This window comes from Salmo salar, chromosome ssa19 (assembly GCF_905237065.1).
Source record: "Salmo salar chromosome ssa19, Ssal_v3.1, whole genome shotgun sequence".
Classification (NCBI taxonomy): domain Eukaryota; kingdom Metazoa; phylum Chordata; class Actinopteri; order Salmoniformes; family Salmonidae; genus Salmo; species Salmo salar.
The window spans coordinates 62044036-62069215 of NC_059460.1; the positions used below are offsets into that span (position 1 = coordinate 62044036).

General features: G+C 41.3%; 1 protein-coding gene and 1 long non-coding RNA gene across 3 annotated transcripts in view; both read left to right on the forward strand.

The window, feature by feature from the left end:
* The window catches only part of plxdc1 (plexin domain containing 1), a 90872-nt gene extending 67434 nt beyond the window's left edge, over window positions 1-23438 (forward strand). The window contains exons 7-14 of one of the 2 annotated variants that reach the window (XM_014158685.2): window positions 19787-19886; window positions 20042-20137; window positions 20270-20351; window positions 20589-20649; window positions 20766-20892; window positions 21349-21384; window positions 21943-22100; window positions 22480-23438. In XM_014158685.2, the coding sequence (XP_014014160.1) occupies window positions 19787-19886; window positions 20042-20137; window positions 20270-20351; window positions 20589-20649; window positions 20766-20892; window positions 21349-21384; window positions 21943-22100; window positions 22480-22605 (786 nt within the window). In that variant the 3' untranslated portion in view covers window positions 22606-23438. The remainder of the gene's footprint in view (window positions 1-19786; window positions 19887-20041; window positions 20138-20269; window positions 20352-20588; window positions 20650-20765; window positions 20893-21348; window positions 21385-21942; window positions 22101-22479) is intronic. The other variant, XM_014158687.2, reaches the window with a different exon arrangement.
* On the forward strand, window positions 13274-15116 carry LOC106598272 (uncharacterized). Its single transcript, XR_006760755.1, has 3 exons — window positions 13274-13538; window positions 14007-14161; window positions 14517-15116. It is a non-coding gene; the product is annotated as an uncharacterized lncRNA (long non-coding RNA).
* Window positions 23439-25180: the final 1742 nt, after the last annotated feature.

Consider the following 25180-nt stretch of genomic DNA (forward strand, 5'->3'; position numbering starts at 1 on the left):
CAGACCTTTACTTATTTTCCTCACTACAAAATATTAATGTGGTCCTTGTGGTTACTAAACATAGTTTAGATATTCCTTTATGCTATAGCTTATTCCATGTCTACATATTTAGTTAAATTACTTCAAATAACTGATACTTACTTCGTGGAATGTCTGTGGAGTTTGTTAGCTATCCAAGCGTAAACAGGTTATTACTAAGCTTAAACAGAATGTCAGTTCCCCCTCACTTGGTCATTGGTTAAAATAATCAACGTCAAGCCTGGCTCTTGAAAATTTTACTTATATATTGAAAAAGAAAGCCCCTGAGTTTCATGATATTTAGGAACTGTTTTGTGAGTTATTGCAAACCGGGGATATTGGAGAAGCATCGAATGGGGCAATGGGGTAATGATGGTAGGGACAGTATAGGATTAATCATAATAACTGCTTCCCAAAATAATAATTTCTCGTCTTAAAATGTAATTTTTGTAATGCCAGTCCTGGTTATAGGTAACAATCCTTTGTATGAAGTGCCTACATTACATTATTACGCATTTTATTAGTTAATTGTGGAAATAAATAAAAAGGTACATGATTTTTATATATATATATATATATATATATATATAAAAATAACTAGACACAATACAATTGAGGTAAAGGCATTGGAAATGCTTTTGGCTGTTAGTCTGCTTCTTTTCGGCAGGTGGCACTGTGCTCTTTTTAAAGGATGGATCCCAATCTCTCAAAGGCCCTAGGATCCAGGTAGACAGGGGTGGTCTGCCAGTTATTGGGACGACAACCCAAATTGGGATGGGGAAGGTTTTAGTGGGTGGAATGAATAGTGGAGCACAATTGGAAGTTCTCTCAGTAGCTGTGCAAACATCATGGTACACTCAATATATGGACACTCAATCATCATGGTACTTTTCAGTGGTAAACATATATTATGATAAATAGAATTGAAACGTGTATCTCATTATGGTAAATGGTGAAATATGTAAAGCCACTTGTAATTGTAATGGCTTAGCAAATAATAAGAAAAAACGATCAGTATTTGTCTGGCTAAAAGAGAAGGAATATAATATCTATTGTTTACAAGAAAGTCATTCAACAATTTTAGATTAAGTTGTGTGGAAAATGGACTTCTCCCATGGGCAAAGAAACTCAAAAGGGGTGATGATATTAAATAACAATAATTTTGAGCTGAATGTGCAAATTCTCCAAACAGGTAGATGCATTATTTTAAATATGTTATTGGACCATAAACATATTTGGCTCATTAATCTATACGGTCCAAATAATGATGATCCACACTTCTTTAAATATATAAATAATAATTTATCAAGCCTACAAGCAAACAAGACTATTGTTAGGGTGGCAGATTTGAAATACCTCAGTGTAATTTCCTCAGTAATATATTGGATCTAGTGGATATATGGAGGCTTAAATATCTTGACCTAGTGAGATGTACATGGCGGAGGCTCAATCAAGATAGACGTCTTGAATACTTTCTTATGTCATTCTCGCTGGCACCAAAAGTTTTTTTTAAAGTATTGATAGGGGACAGAATGCGGTTGGACCATCAAATAATTGGCATATACTTATACATATACTATTATAGAATTTCCACAGGGCGAGGATATTGGAAATGTAATCAAAGCCTATTGGATGACAACTTGTTCTTAACCAGGACAGAAGAATTTATAACTTTTTCAGACATTTGGTATTTGGTATTTTATTAAGATCCCCATTAGCTGTTGCAAAAGCAGCAGCTACTCTTCCTGGGGTCCACATAAAACATGAAACATGACATAATACAGAACATTAATAGACAAGAACAGCTCAAGGACAGAACTACATAAAAAAAAATGTAAAGGCACACACAGCCTACATATCAATACATACACACAAACCATCTAGGTCAAATAGGGGAGAGGCATTGTACCGTGAGGTGTGGCTTTATCTGTTTTTTAAACCAGGTTTGCTGTTCATTTGAGCAATATGAGATGGAACAGAGTTCCATGCAATAATGGCTCTATATGTGACCGACCAGCTCGATTCTTTCTTATATAGCAAAATTTGAAATTGTATAAAAGCAGAGACTCAGAGCTAGAAAATGGTATATCATACACTAGGGTTGAGGAATTATGGGAAAGTAATTCTGCTTTGAAAGTTGATACATTTGTAACCTCACTTTTGATAAAATGGCCCTTGAATGTTTTGGTACCTAATGGAGAGCTCTTCTTTGTCTACACCCACTCAGCATCATTAACACCATTTTAAGCTTTAGACCCACCCATCTTTTTAAGGATTCACGTCAGGCTATTGTCGTGTCTTTGGCTATGCCAGATTAAGTGATAGGACATGCTATTCTATAAAATCCTTTCTCTGTAATTAATATTACCTGATTAAGCTAATCATGTAAATGTAATTAACTAGAAAGTCGTTATCTTCTGAATAAACTCTTAAAATACTTAGTAATATTTGACATTGATAGCCGTCATCTTAATCATCTTATTTTCAGTCTCATAATGAAAGTTGTAAATTCTTGGTTATTTTCACAAACCCTGGCTAACAAGTTGAATCAGCAATACAAAATTGGGTTTAATTATTTATCTACTAAATACCTAAACTAATCACACAGAATTACATATACACAGAAGACAAATGATGTCATACAGAAAACGTCCCTGGTGGACGGAGCCGACATTTGTTACACAAAGGAAGGGGGTTGGCTAAAATGAAAGAGCGGGAAGACTTAGGAACAAAGAAACATTTGGAAAAGGAAAATGCAATAAATATTTACTCTGTGCTGTGCTTCGGTAGATTGGTCGTAGATGCTGGCCGGGTTGGCCAACAGATCTTCCTGTCCTCGGGAATGTCAATGGTGGTAAAGTGGATACGTGGTGGTATCTTCGTCTGTGGTTGTTAGACTGGATCCGTCGTCCGTCCTTTCCTAGCCCACGTCTACAGCGGCCGCTGCTAACTCAACGGCTAGGAAGTATCACTTCTGTAGTGAATAAGCTCAAAGTTCATACCATTCGCCACCAAAGCTCACGCCGAGGTTGGCTTAGTTCTGTACGTGACATGTGTGTCCTTCTAACGTAGAGGCTGCAGACCTCACGTACTGGAATATGTGGTTATCTTTTCGTCAAAGGCTTATATAGTGGAGAGGGGGAAGGATGTGTTTCATTGTTTAGAACCCCTGTCTCTTCACAGGGGCGGGCCACTGATCAAGCAGGGCACTTTCCTTATGAAAACTCAATTCTCTCATTTGGAAGCTAAAATTACATTTAATCTCCTAACAAACAATTTCAATATCAAACATTTCAATTGCATAACAATTCCATGTGACTCTGATAACTAGTGGGTGTATACTTTCCCAGGTACAGTTTGTCGTCCTGTCATCAGTCATAATGTCTCAGATGACAACCGAACTGACATCCATACTCATTACGTTCCAAAGCATATTTCCAACTGGTTTTATTACCAAAATATGGTTCCTTTTCCCCATTTGTTTGATGTTCCCAGACTCTCTATATTTAACACAGGCTATTCAACAGTCCTTCAGTAGGGTCAGAAAGAGAGGGGAATGCACCTCAAAACAAAAACCCCACAAAAATAAACCCCAAACTTAAAGGGAGGGAAGGGAGGGTGGCCACCGTCAACGACAGCTCCCGTGCTACACCCCACCCCCCCCCACCCCATCGGAGGCGCCAGAACAGTAACACGCACCACAGGGCTAGTGCAAGGAGCAGGAACAGGACGTACTGGACTGGGCAGGCGCACTAGAGGCCTGATGCGTGGGGCTGGCTTTGGAGGCGCCAGAACAGTAACACACACCACAGGACTAGTGCAAGGAGCAGGAACAGGATACACTGGGTCTAGAAGACGCACTGGAGGTCTGGAGCGCACAGCCTGCACAACCCGTCCTGGCTGAGTTGTTACTGTAGCCCAGCACGGGCGGAGTGCTGGCACAGGGCGAACTGGGCTGTTCTGAGGAATGATGGCTGCCGTGCGTAGAGCAGGCGCAGGGTAGCCTGGGCCTAGGAGACGCACTGGTGGCCAGATGTGCTGAGCAGGCATACTCCTTCCTGGCTGGATGCCCACTCTAGCACGGCACTTGCGGGGGGCTGGTATCGACCGCACCGGACTGTGCGTGCGGATGGGCGAGACCGTGCGCACTTCCGCATAGCACGGTGCTCTCCACGCCAAACGCTCCCCATAATAAGTACGGGGAGTTGGCTTAGGGCTCATCCCTGGCCCAGCCAAACTACCCGTGTGCCCCCCCCCAAAAAAAAAATTGGGGGGCTGCCTCCTCTCCTCCTGAAATGGAGGATATAATGCCTCATACCTCCGTCGTTCCCTCTTGGCTTCCTCCAGCTCCTCCTTCGGGTGCTGGTACTCCCCAGCCTGGCTCCAGGGTCCCTTTCCATCGAGGATCTCCTCCCATGTCCATGACTCCAAGTAGCTCTCCTTCTGCTCCTTCCTCCGCTGCTTGGTCCTTCTTTGGTGGGTGGTTCTGTCACGGGCGGAGTAATGAGTGGACCAAAATGCAGCGGGTATATTGATCATCTTCTTATTTATTGAAGGAAAAACACTTAAACAAAACAAACGACGAAAACAGTCCCGTAAGGTGCACAGACTATACAGGAAACAACCACCCACAAAACACAAGTGAAACAAACCCCAACTAAATATGGCCTCCAATTAGAGGCAACGACAACCAGCTTCCTCTAATTGGAGGTCCTACCAAAACCCAACATAGAAATAGAAAAACTAGATAAACACATAGAAATAGAAAATGTATAACATAAACCAAAAAACCCGAACCACACAAAACCAACACCCCCTGCCACACCCTGACCAAACTACAATAACAAATAACCCCTTTTACTGGTCAGGAGTTAAGTAAAATGTTTAAATGTTTCTTTAGTAACACGATTGCAACGTTGTTTATAGACACGTTACAACTCTCAAATAAACATTACAAAATGTTCTTTTGATATTCACAAAGTAGTCTGACATTCTGTACATTTGATGAACTTTTTGGGAACATTACAAATACTACTACAATGTCACCAAAGTGTCCTGACATTCAGAACCTCCAAAGTACTGACTGAAAACGTAACTAATATCCATATGTAGTCAGATATACCCCCACTTGACATACTGACAATGTTCCATAATGTCTATGTATAATTCTCTCTGCAACTTTAGATGTAACTATGCATGGCTCTATACCAAACGCTCTGAATTGTTATATCCCAACATTAGCCTGACATTTACAAAATTGAAAGGACTAACTGGGAATGTTGTGAAGGTTCCCTAAATGTCACCAAAATCATCATATTGTTAAGTAATTTTAGAACTTGCCTAGACTTAAAAAAAAATTCTTAGGGTTAGGTGTCCCGCTAGCGGGACAACTTCCGGTGAAACTGAAGGGCGCACAATTCAAATAAATAATCGTGAAAATTATGGATATTAAACATTTAGGTACATATAAGTGTCTTATATCGGTTGAAAGCTTAAATTATTGTTAATCTAACTGCACTGTCCGATTTACAGTAGCTATTACAGCGAAAACATGCAATGCGATTGTTTGAGGACGGCGCTCCACATCAAAATATTTTTCCACCGGCACAGGTTTCATAAATTCACAAATAGCGATTAAATATTCACTAACTTCTTGAAAATCTTCCTCTGATTTGTCATCCAAAGGGTCCCAGCTATAACATGTAGTGTAGTTTTGTTAGATAAAATCCTTCTTTATATCCCAAAAAGTCAGTTTAGTTGGCGCCATCAATTTGAGTAATCCACTCGTTCAACTTACAGAGAAAGGAATCCGAAAATCTACCCGTAAACTTTATTTCAACAAGTCAAAATACGTTTCTATTTACTCCTCAGATACCCTAAAATGTAATCAAACTATAATATTTCTTATGGAAAGAAGTATGTTCAATAGGAAACCGATTTTAGCAGGTGTGTCCTGTCTTCATGGCGTGCGCAAACACGAATTTCCAAGACTGTGTCCCTGTACTAAAACTGATATTTCTTATTCGTTTTGGAAGTTACAAGCCTGATACCTTGAACATAGACTGCTGACATCCTGTGGAAGCCATAGGAATTGCATCATGGGAGCTAATTCTCAGTATGCCCTTATACTTTCCATTGTAAGAGCATGGTCTCTCAACAAAAAAACATTCTGGTTGTTTTTTCTTTGGATTTTCTCCTACCATATCTATTGTGTTATATTCTCCTACATTATTTTAACATTTCTACAAACTTCAAAGTGTTTTCTTTCCAATGGTACCAATTATATGCATATCCTGGCTACAGGGCCTGAGCAACAGGTAGTTTACTTTGGGCACGTCATTCAGGAGGAAAAATGAGAAAAAAGGGGCCTAGCTCTAAAAAAAAATATTTCTAATGTCCCCTTATGCTCAGAAAGAAAATGTGACATATAGATCACTAAGGGACATACCGCACAGTAAATATTTTCCTAAGTACTGCGATTTTGTTTGTAGACACACCAGGGCTTTCAAAGGAAAATTCCTAAATGTTATTTGAATATCCCAAAAGTGATCTGACATTCACTGGACTCATTGGGAATGTTTTGTAGAATATTGCCAAAGTGACCTGACAATCCGTACAATTGAGGAACCTTCTGTGAGCATTACAAATACTACTAAAATGTCACCAAAGTGTCCTGACATTCAGAACCTTCAAAGTACATACTTAAAACGTAAGTGACACTCATATGTAGTCAGAAATACAGCGTTACAAGTACACCACCACTTGACTAACTGACAATGATCCATAATGTCTATTTATAATTGTCATTGCAATGTTGAATAACTATGCACGGTTCTTTAGCAAACATTTTGAAATTAGAGTTATATGAAAACATTATCTTTAGGTCAACCTCCAAACGTTACTAAACGTCAAAGTACAATGAGAGGCCCACAAAATGCAGTTTCTGGTAACCACTGGGAACGTAACTTTCGTCAGTGGGTACCTACAGTATCAATAAGGCATGTAACAGTGTGCACGTTCAGGGAAGATTCAAGGACATCTCTTATGACGTTATTAAATAACAATACTGAGCTATTCAGGGTCCCCCACATTTCAACGTCCTGAAGAGACTTGGGACGTAACTTTTGTCAACTGATACCACAGGTACATCTAGGAGACGTTTCATGAAAACATTATTTTTACGTCAACCGCATAACGTTGATAAACGTGAGAAAGTACATTGAGAGCCCCACAAAATGCCGTTTCTGCTATCCACTGGGAACGTAACTTTCGTCGGTGAGTTCCTGCAGTAGCAATGAGGTACGTAACGGTGTGCACGTTCAGGGAAGATTCAAGGACATCTCTTATAACGTTACTAAATAGCGTCATTTAGCTATTTAAGTTGCATGAAAAGACTTGGGATGTAACTTTTGTCAGCTGACACCACAGCTACGTACAAGGCACATTTCGCAATAACGCTGTCATGATTTATGTGGGGACTAAAATAACTTTGTGGTCACATCCTCAAACGTCATTTTCTTTAGCTGAGTTACTACGATATCCCGAAATTGACCTGACATTTAGGGATCTGACCTTCACAACATCTACTAGACTCATTGGGAACGTTCTGTAAAATATTGCCAAAGTGACCAGACATTCAGTACATTTCAGGAACCTTCTGTGAACGTTACAAATACTACTACAATGTCACCAAAGTGTCCTGACACTCAGAATGTCTAAAGTACTTATTTTGAACGTAAGAAATGTTCCTACACACTTAGAAAAACAACGTTACAAGTGTACCACCACTTGACTTACAGACGACGTTCCAAAATGTATTTCTATCTTTCGATTGTAATGTTATATGAAGACAAACCATAGCTCTAAATCTAACATAATGAAATGTTCCTAGGATTTCTCCAAAATAACATGATATTCAGAACCTTTCATGGACTACCAAGGAATGTTTTTAATGTTCCCATGTCTGTATAGCGACCAGATATTTATAACCCCTATAATACTTATTACAAACATTATGAATGTGCCTATTATGTCCCAAACGGGCTATGACATTCAGTACCTTTAGAAGACTTAAGGGGAATGTTACAAATGTCTCATATGTTCCTTGTTAGCAGGGAAACTATTACACATAAGACTGTACCACACAGACCAGTGCAATAGTCTACACATGGAGAGGAACCTAAAGGCACATACAGTACCAACCAAAGTGTGGACCAGTGTTGCCTTGGCTGCAGTCTTCTGGTTGCTCCCTTCTTAAGCACCCGCCGCCTTGGTATCAGTCAACAAGTTGAACTTCAAGTTGAGAGTGGAGTATGCGTTATGTTTTTTATTTAACTTTTATTTAACTAGGCAAGTCAGTTAAGAACAAATTCTTATTTACAATGACGGCCTACACCAGCCAAACCAGGACGACACTGGGCCAGATGTGAACAGCTTGGATTTGAACCAGGGACTGTAGTGACACCTCTTGCACTGAGATGCAGTGCCTTAGACCGCTCCGTACAATATACAGGGTTGGGTAGGTTACTTTCTAAATGTAATCTGTTACAGTTACTAGTTACCTGTCCAGAATTGAAATCAGTAATGTAACTTTTGGATTACCCAAACTCAGTAACGTAATCTGATTACATTCCGTTAATTTTAGATTACTTTCACGTTAAGAGGCATTAAAAGAAGACAAAAATGTATGTTACCAATTGAACGACATCTATTGCAGGATAAATCAATGTTCAAGTTTACATAGCTGAACATATATGGATGTTAAATGTTACTTTATGGGTTGGTTATGCAGGCTTCTTCTAACCCATCGCTTTCTACTACATATAATAATACGATTAAATGATATCTTTACATGAATTATATATATTCATGTCCAAAAATAGATGTAGCAACTACAGATTGCCCCTTTAAGTCCATTAGGCCTATGGATTTTGTTTTATCAGCGTGAATTAGATTGAGCAATAAAAGCCCCACTTTTATTCCATAGGCTGGGATCTGCACTGTGCAGCTGTTGCAAGAGGACATTTTTCACTGGCTGTCCACTGGTTTCAAAAACAATAATTGATAGGCAGCTTAAACTTCTTGAATTCAACCGTTATTGGGCTCAAGTTCTTATTGAGTTTTGTGAACAGCCATCCACAACAACCACAATCCATAAGGCGCAAATAGCTAAATGGGAGAGCAGCAGTGTGATTCACATCAATGCGCTATGTAAATATGAATAATAAGTGATATCCGTATCGCCGTAGACTACACCACTGCTGCCATCCTTACCGCCAAGCGTTTATTCAAGTTACATAATCTTTGGATGCTAACAGCAGTCACACCATTGGAAGACATAGGTTGGACTGTAGCCTACAAAAACCTATTCCTGCTCTTTTCCCGCGATCCATCAAACACATTTGTCATCATAAAATCAAATTTTATTGGTCGCATACACATGTTTAGCAGATGTTATTGCGGGTGTAGCGAAATGCTTGTGTTTCTAGCTCCAACAGTGCAGTAATATCTAACAATTAGTATCTAACAATTTCACAACAATACACACATCTAAAAGGAATCGATCTAAGATTTAAGAACATATAAATATTTGGACGAGCAATGTCGGCGCAGCATAGACTAAAAGTAGAATAGAATACAGTATATACATATGAGATGAGTAATGCAACATATGTAAACATTATTAAAGTGTCTAGTGTTCCATTATTAAAGTGTCCAGTGATTTAAAGTCTATGTGCAGTACAGTATATAGGGCAGCAGCCTCTAAGATGCTAGAGATGGCTATTTAACAGTTTGATGGCCTTGAGATAAAAGCTGTTTTTCAGTCTCTCGGTCCCAGTTTTGATGCACCTGTACTGACCTCACCTTCTGAATGATAGCGGGGTGAACAGGCAGTGGCTCGGGTGGTTGATGTTCTTCTTGGCCTTCCTGTGACATCAGGTGCTGTAGGTGTCCTGGAGTTCAGGTAGTTTGCCCCTGGTAATGTGATAGTGGTCCCTGACTTGTGGTCAGACTCGCTCAGGTGGAACAAACTTAAACTTGCACCTTTTTTTCAATGCGGATTTGAATGTCATTGAGAAAACAGAGAAGTGTCAAAGTGTTTTTTCTCACAAACGTTCTTTCTGAATTTAAAAGTAATCCTCGAAGTAATAATCTAGTTTTTCAAAAGTATATGTAATCTGATCACAATATTTTTGCTGGTAACATAACGGATTACAGTTACCATTTTTTGTAATCCCCTTACATGTAACGGATTACATGTAATCCGTTACTCCCCAACCCTGTTTATATAGCAATACCATAATTGTAAATGAATTGTACCCATAATACAGAATAATGAGTTAAACGGTGGACAGCTCCAGATCTGAATGGCAGGAGTGTATATAAGCTTTTGTTACAGCCCAGCTCCAGAAATCCTGGTTGGAGGATTACAGATTTCCTGCTCATACCTTTCTGATTCCGTGAATCCTAAACCGGGATTTCAGGAAAACCAGGGAACTTTTTGAAGGTTCTCAGAATTTTGCAACTCTAGCTGGGACAAAACCTTTCACACACTCCTGGTCTCACAGGACTTCCTGCAATGACTGAAACAGACCAAAGCAGGAGAATAGTGTTCCATGTTGAAATATCTTAACTAGTTGACAGGGGATTAGACTCTGGCACACCCATTGGTTATGGAATAAAGAAAGTGCAAATAAGGTTTGCAATTTGGCATCAATAACATGACAGTAATTCTACCTCAAAAACAAACGTGTGAGTACCAATTCATTTAAAACCCACCATAGCATGTAGGACTAAATAAGATTACTTACCTTTGCCTACAAGATATACTAATGATCTGCTGTCCAGAGGGTAACAGCAAACAGATCAATGTCTTCCCACTGTAAAGTAAGCACACTGCTGATTCAACAGAGGATGCTAATCAATCCATCTCTGAAACCTCTCAAAAAGCCAGAACAAATTAATACAGCTAGCTAGCGTAGCTACATGTCAAGTAGTAATTGAAAAGGGCTACCCACCCCTCACCCACAGACACAAACATTATCAAGAACGCTTAGCTTCACCATCTAAGATAGCTAGCTAGTCAACTAGAAATCTAGACTGCTGGTTTATAAAACCTAAAGAAAGTTAAACTAGTTATGAATTTCACAAGCATTTAAATTGCTAGACAAATAGACATCTAATGTAGCCATCTATTCAGGCTAATGTTGCTAACTAGCTAAACATGAGCTAGCTCAGGGGTGGGCAATTCCAGTCCTCGAGGGCCTGATTGGTGTCACAGTTTTGCCTCAGCCCCAGCTAACACACCTGAATCTAATAATCACCTAATCCCCTATGAAAAAATGAATGGTGGAAAAAAACTATTAGAACCATTTCCATGTTTGACTGCTAGGTTTTATGGGTATTATGACTCATACTATGGTACACTATAGGCTCGCGCGCTTAGTAGTGATGTGCCGGTAGGCCTTAGAGAAGAAATTCAATTGAAAAAATGTAAATGGGAAAAATGCAAATCAAAATGTGATCAAATCAACAACAAAAAATGTCACTTGCGCCGAATACACCAGGTGTGTAGACCTTACAGTGAAATGCTTACTTACAAGCCCTTATTAACCAACAATGCAGTTTTAAGAAAATACCTAAAAAAAGTAAGAGATAAGAATAACAAATAATTAAAGAGCAGCAGTAAAATAACAATAGAGGGGCTATATACAAGGGGTAACGGCACAGAGTCAATGTGCGGGGGCACCGGTGTCGAGGTAATTGAGGTAATATGTACATGTAGGTAGAGTTATTAAAGTGACTATGCATAGATAATAACAGAGAGTAGCAGCAGCGTAGAAGGAGGGGGGGGGCAATGCAAATAGTCTGGGCAGCCATTTGATTAGATGTTCAGGAGTCTTATGGCTTGGGGGTAGAAGCTGTTTAGAAGCCTCTTGGACCTGTACTTGGCACACTGGTACCGCTTGCCATTTGGTAGCAGAGAGGTCCTGGATGTCAGGAAGCTTGGCCCCGGTGATGTACTGGGTCGTACGCACTACCCTCTGTAGTGCCTTGTGGTCGGAGGCCGAGCAGTTGCCATACCAGGCAGTGATGCAACCCGTCAGGATGCTCTCGATGGTGCAGCTGTAAAACCTTTTGAGGATCTGAGGACCCATGCCAAATCATTTCAGTCTCCTGAGGGGGAATAGGTTTTGTCATGCCCTTTTCACGACTGTCTTGGTGTGCTTGGACCTTGTTAGTTGGTTGGTGATGTGGACGCCAAGAACCTGCTCCACTACAGCCTCGTCAATGAGAATGAGGGTGTGCTTGTTTCTCCTTTTCCTGTAGTCCACAATCATCTCCTTTGTCTTGATCACGTTGAGGGAGAGGTTGTTGTCCTTGCACCGCACGTTCAGGTCTCTGGCATCCTCCCTATAAGCTGTCTCATGATTGGTTGATTCCATTGCCACTCCACAATTCTGCTCTAATACAGTTAAATGGCAGAGGGCTTCTGTCTAGTTTCTGAAGAACTAGCCAATTGCTCATCTAGATAGCTAGATTTATCTCCCAAGAGACCACCAACAAAAATACCATTGAAGGGCCTCCCGAGTGGCGCAGTGGTCTAAGGCACTGCATCGCAGTGCTGAGGCATCACTACAGACTGGGGTTCGATCTCAGCCTGTGTCACAACCGCCCGTGACCGGGAGTCCCATAGGGCGGCACACAGAGTCATCCGGGTTAGGGGAGGATTTGGCCGGGGGGGGCTTTCCTTTCCTGCGACTCCTTGTGGTGGGCTGGGCGCCTGCAAGCTGACTTCAGTTGTCAATTGAATGGTGTTTCCTCCGACACATTGGTGTGGCTGGTTTCCAGGTTAAGCGAGCAGGTGTTAAGAAGCAGCACGGCTTGTTGGGTCATGTTTCGGAGGACGCATGACTCAACCTTCGCCTCTCCTGAGCCCGTTGGGGAGTTGCAGCTATGAGACAAGATCGTAACTACCAATTGGATATCACGAAAAATTGGGGAGAAAAAGGGGGTAAAATTACTTTATCAATCCTTGGGCCTTCTCTAAAGGCCTAGAAGGCGGTTATAGTTCCCCACTGGTACAGACACACTGCTGGCTAAACGCAACAGTCTCTTGCACTTGAATGAATTGAGGAATAATTGTACTTACCATGACTGTGAAATGTGGTTGTCTCACCTAGCTACCTTAAGATGAAGTTCCTGCATATCACTGGTAGAAACGGGCCAGCTAATTGTTCTGGTTGTAAGCAAACCACAATATCCAGAATTCATAGCGATTTCAGGACATAGTGCTGCCCTGAGGAGGTGTATCCAATTGTTGTGATAAAAATCTAAATGTCTGTGTTTGTAGCCAGCACTTTCAGCCAGAGGATTTCAAAACGGAACTGAAGTCTCAACCGATGGGGTTGCATATGTCGTTGAAAAGTGATGCTATTCCATCGACTTTCCCCTTCACTTCAAAGAGGAAGGCCTCCGGTCAGCCAACATCAGCACAGAAGAAAATCAGTCAAGCTGAGGTAACGTAGCTAATGTTACCTAGCTAACTAGCTAGCTAACTACATTTGTTTACCTAAACCAAACTCTAGCTAGCTAGCATTCAAAATCCACTGGCTTGACTATCTGGTGGTGTGATTTGTAGCTTTGCAAGCTAACGTTAACTTTGTTAGCTTACGTTAGCTAGCCAGCTAACTAACTTCCACAGAGGCGAATGTGACTAACGTTATGGGTTATATTTAAAGTCTGATCCCATCAACATCTGCAGCGGCATCAACATTAAGCTCAGCACCAGCAATTAGTGTAAATCACCTTCTAAAATCTTACTAAAATCTATTAAATCTTTCCATGACTCCATGATGAGCAAATAAATATACTGTTGAGGGTGGGTATTGTGTGTGAAGGTTAGTATGCATGATCTATTGAGTGTGTATTGATGGGGATAAAGTAGTAAAAAGTTGGCTAATCACTGACTACTGTGTGTCCTACAGACTAATCCTGCTGCTGATGATGATGATGATGATGATGGCATTGACCCTAGCTTTAGTAGCACAGAGCCTGTAGACCCATTGGATGAAAGCTTTCAGCCTGGAATAAGGTCAAGCTCAAGGTCATCTGACTTCGAAACAAGCCAGGACAGCCAAAGGTATTTAAATCACCAATACACTAAACTGTCTACAATAGTGCTCCTCAAACTTTTCACACCCTTGCAGTCAGTTCATTGGGGAGAGGGGCTGTTAGTATACCTTTTTAGCCTATTCACTCTATTGTTGGCAATGCTTGTCTACTCAACAGCACAGCTGTAGGTGCTCATACACAACAATACATGACCAGACTGTGTACAAGTCAAGCCAACTCAAACATTTCACGTCTTTGCTGACATCCCATTTCCCATCCCCGGGTATGTGTAACAAAACACATACCCGTCTACTGTTCCCATTTTTGTTTACAAATGAACCTAGTTTATTATCATATCATGATTAGTCTTCATGTCTTTCCAGGAGACTTACAGTACATTTAAATCTTCTGCGAGAGGTCGAAGCAGTGGGTGGTGAAGAACATCGCCAAAGCCTGCTAAACCAGCTGCCATAACCCAACACAAAAAGAGGTTCACTAGCTGAAGAACATTCTGGAACCTGCCTGAAACATTCAACCAACACATATCCACATTCAGTTAGACTGATGTTGTAGTATAATATAGAATGCCTTGTATGTTCACAACTTCATTGTGGTATAGATATTATTAGCTGTTGTACATATGTACTTTATATAAAGGTGTTTTATATAATATTTTTCACAAGAGTACTGACAAGTGACGAAATGATTCCAGCTACAGATATTTTTTGGCAGAAGTAGAGATTTCATTTTGTTTTTACAACTTTCTCCCTGTCTTTGTTTCATAGCAAGTCATTTATAGTGTATAGTGCCTTGCAAAAATTATTCATACCCCTTGGATTTCTTCACATTTTGTGTTACAAAGTAGGATTCAAATTGATTTAATTGTATTTTTCTGTCAACAATTTACAGATAATAGTCTGTAATGTCAGTGGAAGAACATCTTTAAAAAAATGTTTTAATAGAAATTAAATAACTAAAATATAGTTGTTGCGTAAGATTCAGCTCCTTGAGTCAATACATGTTAGAAACACCTTTGGCAGCGTTTTCAGTTGTGGATCTTCTTGGTTAAGTCTCTAAGAACTTTATACACCTGGATTGTGTAATATTAGCCCATTATTATTTTCCTAATTCTTCAAGCTCTGTCAAGATGTTGGGGATCATGGCTAGACATCCATTTTCAAGTCTTGCCATATATTGTCAAGCAGATCTGTAACTTGGTCTCTCAGGAACATTCACTGTCTTCTTGGTAAGCAACTCTTGTGTAGATTTGGCCTTGTATTGAAAAATATTGTCCTGCTCAAAGGTGAATTCTTCTCCCAGTGCTCTCCACGGCCGATGTAAGACCTTTAAACAGGTTAACATTCACAAAGCCACAGGGCCAGACGGATTACCAGGACGCGTACTCAGAGCATGCGCTGACCAGCAGGCAAGTGGCTTTTTAAGCTCTTCCCGACCCAGTCTGTAATACCTACATGTTTCAAGCAGACCACCATAGTCCCTGGGCCCAAGAACGCCATGGTAACCTGTCTAAATGACTCTCTCCATAGCACTTACACCTGTAGCCATGAAATGCTTTGAAAGGCTGGTCATGGCTTACATCAACACCATAATCCCAGACACCCTGGACCCATTACAATTTTTATACCTCCCCAAAAGATCCACAGATGACACAATCTCTATTGCATTCCACACTGCCCTTTCTCAACTGCGCAAGAGGAACACCTTTCTGAGAATGCTGTTCATTGACTACAGCTCAGAATTCAACACCATAGTGTCAGCTTGTCACCAAATTAAGGACCCTGGGACTGAACAACTCCCTCTGCAACTGGATCCTGTACTTTTAGTAGGCCGCCATTGTAAATAAGAATTTGTTCTTAACTGACTTGCCTAGTTAAATAAAGGTTAAATAAAAAATAAAACTTCCTAACAGGCCGTCCCCAGGTGGTGAGGGTAGGCAACAACACATCCTTCACACTGACCCTCAACACAGGGGCCCCTCAGGTGGGGGGGGGTTAGGCCCCTTCTGTACTCCCTGTTCCCCCATGACTGGGTGCCGACGACTCCAACGGCATCATTAAGTTTACCTACGACATGACGGTGGTAGGCCTGATCACCGACAAAGATGAGACAGCCTATAGGGAGGTCAGAGACCTGGCAGTGTGGAGTCAGGACAACAACCTCTCCCTCATCGTCCGCAAGACAAAGAAGCTGATCGTGGACTACAGGAAACAGAGGGCCGAGCACGCACCCATCCACATCAATGGGGCTCTAGTGGAGCTGGTCGACAGCTTCAAGTTCCTCTGCGTCCACATCACTATGGATCTATCATGGTCCACACACACACCAACACAGTCATGAAGAGGGCACGACAACGCCTCTCCCTCCTCAGGAGGCTGAAAATATTTGGCATGAGCCCTCAGATCCTCCAAAAGTTATACAGCTGCACCATTGAAAGCATCTGGCTGCATCACCGCTTGGTATGGCAACTGCTTGGCATCCAACTGTAAGGTGTAACAGAGGGTAGTTCGTACGGCACAGTACATCACTTGGGGTGAACTCCCTGCCATCCAGGAACTCTATACTAGGTGGTGTCAGATGAAGGCCCTAAAGATTGTCAAAGACTCCAGCCACCCAAGTCATAGTCTGTTACCGCAGGCAAGCGGTACCGATGCACCAAGTCTGGAACCAACAGGACCCTTAACAGCTTCTATCCCCAAGCCAGTTAGTTACATTTACATTTTTTACATTTTAGTCATTTAGCAGACGCTCTTATCCAGAGTGACTTACAGTAGTGATTGCATACAATTCATACATTTCATTTTAATTACATGCATTTTTTTTTTTGTACTGGCCCCCCGTGGGAATCGAACCCACAACCCTGGTGTTGCAAACACCATGCTCTACCAACTGAGCCACAGGAAAGCCAAGTTACATAGTTAACCAAATATAGTTACCCGGACTATCCGCATTGACCCTTTTCGTACAAAAATTTTTTTGACACACGCTGCTGCTACTGTTTATTATCTGTCACTTTATTTCTAGTTTACAATGAGCTCCAAAAGTATTGGAACAGTGACACGTTTTGTTTCCGCTCTGTACTCCAGCACTTCCATACAATGACTGAGGTTAAAGTGCAGACTGTTAGATTTATTTTGAGGGGATTTTCATCCATATCGAGTGAACCGTTTAGAAATTACAGCACTTTTTGTACCTCCATTTTTGGGGACCAAAGGTATTGGGAGGAATTCATTTATATGTGTAGTAAAGTAGTCAAAAGTTTAGTGATATTTGTGCATCTGTAACTTTCTCACTCATCTTTATTCACGATTCACTCAGGACTATCTGTAATCATGGTAGCATCCACATTAATGTAGAAGTGTATAGTTTCAAATCCAAAGTGCTGGAGTGCAGAGGCAAAAAAATGTAAATAAATCTGTCACTGTCTCAATACCTTTGGAGCTCACTGATGTACACATCTACCTCATTTACCTCGTACCCCTGCACATCGACTCAGTCCGTGTACCTCGTAAATATATATCCAAGTTATCATTACTCGTGTATTTATTATTACTTTTATTATTATTGTTTAACTTTTCTATTGTTGATCTATTTTCTTTCTCTCTGCATTGTTGGGAAGGGCCCGGAAGTAAGTATTTCACTGTTAGTCTACACCTGTTGTTTACGAAGCACGTGACAAATACAATTTTATTTTATTTGTGCATTATTATTTTATTTGACTGAAGCAGCTTTTCCACTAGGATTTTGCTTTTGCTTAGCTCCATCCTGTTGGTTTTTATCCTGAAAAACTCCCCAGTATTTGCCAATGTCAAGCATACCTATACCACGATGCAGCCAACACCATGCTTGAAAATAAGTAGGCAGTTACTTACTGATGTAGAGTGTTGGATTTGCCTCAAACATAAGGCTTACACATTTCGTTTTTTGCAGTATTACTTTACTGTCTTGTTACATATACCAGGGGTATTCAACTTTTAGCCTAAGAGGTCCAGAGCTGGCTGGTTTCTGTTCTACCAGACAACTAATTGCACACACCTGGTGTTCCTGGTTTAAATCAGTCCCTGATTAGAGGGGGAAATGTAATGAAAAAAAGCAGTGGAACTGGCTTCGAGGTCCAGAGTTGAGTTTGAGCGGCATCCACGATGCATGTTTTAGAATATTTTTATTCTGAATATTTGTATTCTTATTTTTACTCTGTCATTTAAGTCTATTATGTATTATTATGGAGTCACTACAATGCTGTTGATCTATCCTTTCATCACAGCCCATGAACTCTGTAAATGTTTTCAAATCAACAATGGCCTCATTGCAACATTCCTGAGCAGTTTCATTCCTGTCCTGCAGCTCAGATCAGAAGGACGACTGTATCTTTGATGTGTCTGGGTGGTTTAATACATAATCCACAGCATATGACCATGCTATGCTTAAAGATATATTCAATGTCTGATTTGTTATTGTTACCCATCTACCAATCACTTATTTGAGGCTTTTGAAAAGTTCCCTGGTCTTTGTAGTTGAATCTGTGCTTTAAATGCAGTACGCGACTGAGGGACTTTACAGATGTTTTACGTATGGGGGACAGAAGAAGGGTTAGTCATTCAAAAATCATGTCAACCCTCATTATCTAAATTATTATGCGATTTGTTAAGCAACATTTTACTGAATTACTTATGCAATGACAAAACATCTTCAACTTTGAGGTTACAGAGTATTTTGAGTAGATTGTTGACAAAAAAGACAATTACAGTAGATTGTTGACAAAAAAGACAATTACATCCATTTTAATCCCACGTTGTAACACAATAAAATGTGAAGTAATCCAAGGGGTCTGAATACTTTTGTAAGGCACTGTATACTGTATATATGATACAAGACAGGTCGTGGGAGAATGCTCATGAATGGATTTCGGAATTTTGGAATATTGATAAATGGCAGTTGGGACGTTGAGTGCCCATCGTCTCAATGCTCATTTTGGCCAAAACACTTGCAGACTCGAGTGATCACTGTCGAACACATCAGCTAGTGGCCACTCAATGAAGGGCTTAGGAGCTAAGTGTTCGGTTTGAGATTCAGCCATGCTTTCAAAGGTGCTATCCAACACCTGACACCAATGTAGGGGTACCCTGACTGGGACTCAAACCCTGGTCCCTGTGACTGTCATTCCAATTCAGTTATACAATGTTTTTGTGAGGTCGCTTGGTGTGAACACTAGGGGTTGTATTGAGGTTGTTTAGTATTTTGTACAATGGGTTCAACTAGATTTTTTATTTTTTTTCGCTTGCTCACCTCACTTAAAAAAAATAGGAAATCTGTTAAACCGTTAATAAAATGTGTATGGCCTTGTTTAAGTGATCCTCTTATCCAAACACTGAAAGAGATGGGCACAATGCGGCAGAAAGGCTAGCTGTAGCCATAGATAGCTGGCCTCTTTTTATAGATATAAAATAATACTCACTCGGAGACGTGGAACACTTACGACAACAGGTTAGGATTTTTTAACATGTTATTGATCACTGTAGGCGCACCCTAGCTCAAAATGGGAATATCTCAACCAGTCTCCCAAAGTCATCTTGTGTGTAAAAACGCAAAAGCCAAGTCTCCAGTCTTTGATTCCCTCCTTCTCCTACTCCTTTAGGTTCCTTTGCCAGTAGAGAAGATCAACTCCACTGAACACCCAGTGAAGGTGGGCCTGTCTGACGCGTTCATGGCCCTCCTCCCCTCTCCACAGTCCTCAGGTCAGTCACAACAAGACTTCACTCACACCTGCCATCCAATATCCTTCCCTCTCTACTGTACCCAGACCAGTTTTAGATGGAGCGTCATGTTATTTGTGTGAATGTCACAAGGTCAAGAACACTGGCCCTACTTCTACTTGATTTCCTCTCTATAGATGCAAGACGGCGGACCATCTATGAGTACCATAGAGTAGAGATTGACACCACTAAGATCATCAATAACTCTGCCTTTGAGTTCACTCCATTGCCCAGTGAGTATGCGTTGTGCTCACAGACCCCTACTCAGCCAAACTAGTGACATCATGATGGCAGTTTCACGCTTTCCCCCCACTGAATGCAAGCCTGGGTCAAGTTGTAATGGATCACTTGTCTTATTTTCCCAGCATGTCTCCAACACACCACCTGTGAACTCTGTCTCATATCCAACCTGACAAATGGCTGCGGTTGGTGCAATACACTGCAAAGGTGAGGTGAGGTGTGTGTGTGTAGGTGTGTGTGTGTGTGTGTGTGTGTGTGTGTGTGTGTGTGTGTGTGTGTGTGTGTGTGTGTTTGCATGATTTTGCATGTGTATGTATACATGTGTTAGACTTAATGTCATGTAAGAAAGACTAACATGAGACGTAAAAATTGTTTATTAGCGTAGTATTGTGAATTATACTGCATAATTGTCCTCTCTCGCGGTCCTCTCCACATGTATTTCAGATGCTCCGATGGAATTGATCGTCACAGACAGGAGTGGCTCGACTACAACTGTCCTGAAGAGGTGAGATGGTATTAGATCGTAGGGCCGAAAAAGCAGAAGATGACATTGCGACAAATTACATCGAACAACTGTTACTCCCCCTCTCCCGGCAATATTATTTTGTAACTTTCTTTCAGGCAAAAGAGGGCACTTGTGAGGACTACACTCAGGGTGGCCCTGAGGGTTCCATGGGGTCCTTCAACCACTCGGCCCCAGAGCCCACGCCCTCCCCTGAAGTGCTCTCAGATATCCCCGTCACCGAGGGTGAGTTGGGGGCCGGAAGCACCACCCGTCTGCTGGGTCTGAGTTATAGTGGTGCCCAGGGTTGCTGGCCACTCACATAGCAAATCAGCACACCCCGATTAGCTTATTAAAGATAGCATGGTCCAGCCCAAATAAATGGTCCAGTCCAAGGTCAACATAGGAAATCAATGTTGCCAGGTTGAGACATTTAACAATTTCCAGATTGAAATGTTTTTCTCCCTATGTTTTTAAAGACACCATAGTATAATTATAAGGAGACATTTCAAGTTTTGCTATGTAGCTGCAACCCAAGTCCACCCTCGAAAGATTGATAAATATAGTGAGATGCCAATCCATGCTTTCTGTGCTTGCATTCTGTTGTCTAGGTTCTGTCTGTCTGTCGATTTGTTTCTCTATGTCCGTCTGTCTCTTCCCATCTCATGTGTCTGTACAACAATACTCTCTTTTTGTCCACAGATGACACCAAACTTTTCATTCGCTACAATGGTGGTGGTGAGTTGGCTTGTAGTTGGTTGGCTATGTGGGTGTTTTGCATAGGTCAGTGAGGCTGCCTGGTTGTGAGTAATGTTATCCTTACCCGGAAGCACTGACCGTAGACTAGACTGAGCCATTGAGAGGATAAACTCAGTAAAAAAATGTCGAAAAAAAGATCCTGATGCAACTATGAATAAAATCAACATTTTTGTGCGCTACCTACTGAAAGACAATATCCTGGCTGTTCCGAGCCTTTATTGTCACCAACAATTTCCAGGCAAATTGGAATGCTGCTGGAGTCTTGAGTTCATAGTGTTGTACTGTAAGTCGTTTGTTGTTCTGTCTTTGTGATGTGTTTTTTGTCCTATAACTGTCGCTAATGTGCAAGTGAAGCTGGCTAACTGTTTGTCTGTACTGTATGTATCCTGTCGTGGGCACCTTGCCTTCTCCATTAGCCATTTTACCAAGCGTAGCAGGGTAGACTAGGGCTAATTTCATTTGACATGAGCAATTCTTCTTCACAATCATTCCAATGATTCGAATAATTGGCATTACCTCACTTTCCTTTTCTCTCAGACTTGCAAACAGGTCCTCCACACCAGGAACGGACAGAGCACACTGCGATTATTGCAGGTGTGGTGGCAGCCCTCATTCTGCTGGTAGCCTTAACCCTTTTGGCTGTCTACTATATCAACACACACCCCACTGTTGCTCCTCCATTCTACCTCATGCAGGTGAGACTGAGAGCAGGCCCTTACAGAATTAGATAAATTCCACTTGGATGCTCTGTAATTATATAGAAATGTTAGAGCAGGGATGCATGACTCAATTTAAGCTATGATCAGCATGAAAAGATTCATTAAATGCCACGAAGAAACGATAGGTAGCAGGATTTCGGCCCTTGAGGGCCAGATGTGCTGGGTCGTGTTCAGTAAGGCACACTGGAGCCGGAAACAAAAATCTGCGTTTTTATTGGACACTTTCAGGTAGAACCTCCCCGTTTCACTCCGTTTCAAAATGGTTGTTCCCTACTGAACACAACCTTGGTCTAGGGCTGTACTGTACTCATGGACTTGACTAATCCTGGTTGGGTCAAATATCTGTTGTTCACAGCGACACACCAATAACTACTGGCCATCTATGAAGTTCCGCAACCAGAGCTGTCACTCCACCTATGCTGAGGTGGAGCTTGGGGGTCACGATAAGGAGGGCTTCATTGAGGCCGAACAGTGCTGCTAAGTAGGCTGGACTTCCGGGGCAAAGTTGGACAAGAGAGTGAGCACCATTTTGGGGATTAAAAAAGGAACTAGAGGGGACAGAAATGCAAAACTTCCCTTATTCCTACTATGGTGGACAATGTGTAACTGCTTGTAGAGAACAGTACTTTGTCTGTTTTTTCTGTGTCTCTCGCTCTTTGCCTGTCCAACATGCAGCAGCTGTCTATGGCCCTGTTCGAATACTCTAATAATACATTCTTCCTCCTTCCCTTCCTTGAGGTAAGCACAAATCTAGCATTATTTCATAGGTGAGCAAGAAGTCCACTACCTTGATTTCACCAATCATATCAGATCAGTGATAACTTCGAGGAAGGAGGGCTTACAGTGCCTTCGGAAAGTATTCAGACCCCTTGGCTTTTTCCACATTTTGTTACATTACAGCCTGACTCTAAAATGTATGTAATTGTTTTTTTCCCTCATCAATCTACACACAATACCCCATAATGACAAAGCATAAACATTTTTAAAAATGTTTTCTAATTTATAAAAAAGAATAAGCTGAAATATCACATTTACATAAGTATTCAGACCCTTTACTCAGTACTTTGTTGAGGCACCTTTGGCAGCGATTAAAGCCTTGAGTCTTCTTGGGTGTTATTCTACAATTTTGGCACACCTACACTACCGGTCAAAAATAATAGTGAAGACATCAAAACTATGAAATAGCACATATTGAATCATGTAGTAACCAAAAAAGTGTTAAGCAAATCAATATATATTTTATATTTCAGATTCTTCAAATAGCCACCCTTTGCCTTGATGACAGCTTTGCACGCTCTTGGTATTCTCTCAACCAGCTTCATGAGGTGGTCACCTGGAATGCATTTCAATTAACAGGTGTGACTTATTAAAAGTTCACTTGTGGAATTTCTTTCCTTCTTAATGTGTTTGAGACAATCAGTTGTGCTGTGACAAGGTGGGGGGTATACAGAAGACAGCCCAATTTGTTAAAAGACCAAGTCCATATTATGGCAAGAACAGCTCAAATCAGCGATGAGAAATGACAGTCCATCATTACTTTAAGACATGAAGGTCAATCAATCTGGAAAATTTCACGAAATTTGAAAGTTTCTTCAAGTGCAGTCGCAAAAACCATCAAGCGCTATGATGAAACTGGCTCTCATGAGGACCGACACAGGAATAGAAGACCCAGAATTACCTCTGCTGCAGAGGATAGGTTCATTAGAGTTAACAGCCTCAGAAATTGCAGCCCAAATAAATGCTTCACAGAGTTCAAGTAACAGACACGTCTCAACATCAACTGTTCAGAGGAGACTGCATGAATCAGTCCTTCATGGTCGAATTACTGCAAAGAAACCACTACTAAAGACACCGACAAGAAGAGACTTGCTTGGGCCAAGAAACACGAGCAATGGACATTAGACTGGTGGCAATTTGTCCTTTGGTCTGGAGTCCAAATTGGAATTTTTGGTTCCAACAGCCATGGTTTTGTGAAACGCGGTGTAGGTGAACGGATGATCTCCGCATGTGTATTTCCCACCGTAAAGCATTGAGGAGAGCGTGTTATGGTGTGGGGGTGATTTGCTGGTGACACTGTCTGTGATTTATTTAAAAATCAATGCACACTTAACCAGCATGGCTACCACAGCATTCTGCAGCGATATGCCATCCCATCTGGTTTGGGCTTAGTGGGACTATCATTTGTTTTTCAACAAGATAATGACCCAACACACCTCCAGGCTGTGTAAGGGCTATTTGACCAAAAGGAGAGTGATGGAGTGCTGCATTCGATGACCTGGCCTGCACAATCACCAGACCTCAACCAAATTGAGATGGTTTGGAATGAGTTGGACCACAGAGTGAAGGTAAAGCAGTCAACAAGTGCTCAGCATATGTGGGAACTCCTTCAAGACTGTTGGAAAAGCATTCCAGGTGAAGCTGGTTGAGAGAATGCCAAGAGTATACAAAGCTGTCATCAAGGGTGGCTACTTTGAAGAATCTCAAATATAAAATATATTTTGATTTGTTTAACACTTTTTGGTTACTACATGATTCCATATGTGTTATTCCATAGTTGTGATGTCTTCACTATTATTCTACAATGTAAAAAATATTAAAAATAAAGAAAAACCCTTGAATGAGTAGGTGTTCTTAAACTTTTGACCGGTAGTGTTTATTTCTCCCATTCTTCTCTGCAGATCCTCTCAAACTCTGTCAGGTTGGATGGGGAACATTGCTGCACAGCTATTTTCAGGTCTTTCCAGAGATGTTCGATCGAGTTCAACTCCAAGCTCAGGCTGGGCCACTCAAGGACATTCAGAGACTCCTGGGTTGCCTTGGCTGTGTGCTTAGGGTCATTATCCTGTTGGAAGGTGATCGGTCGCCCCAGTAGGAGGTCCTGAGCTCTCTGGAGCAGGTTTTCATCAAAGATCTTTCTGTACTTTTCTCTGTTCATCTTTCCCTCGATCCTGACAAGTCTCCCAGTCCCTGCCACTGAAAAACATCCCCACAGAATGATGCTGCCACCAACATGCTTCACCGTAGGGATGGTGCCAGGTTTCCTCCAAACTTGACGC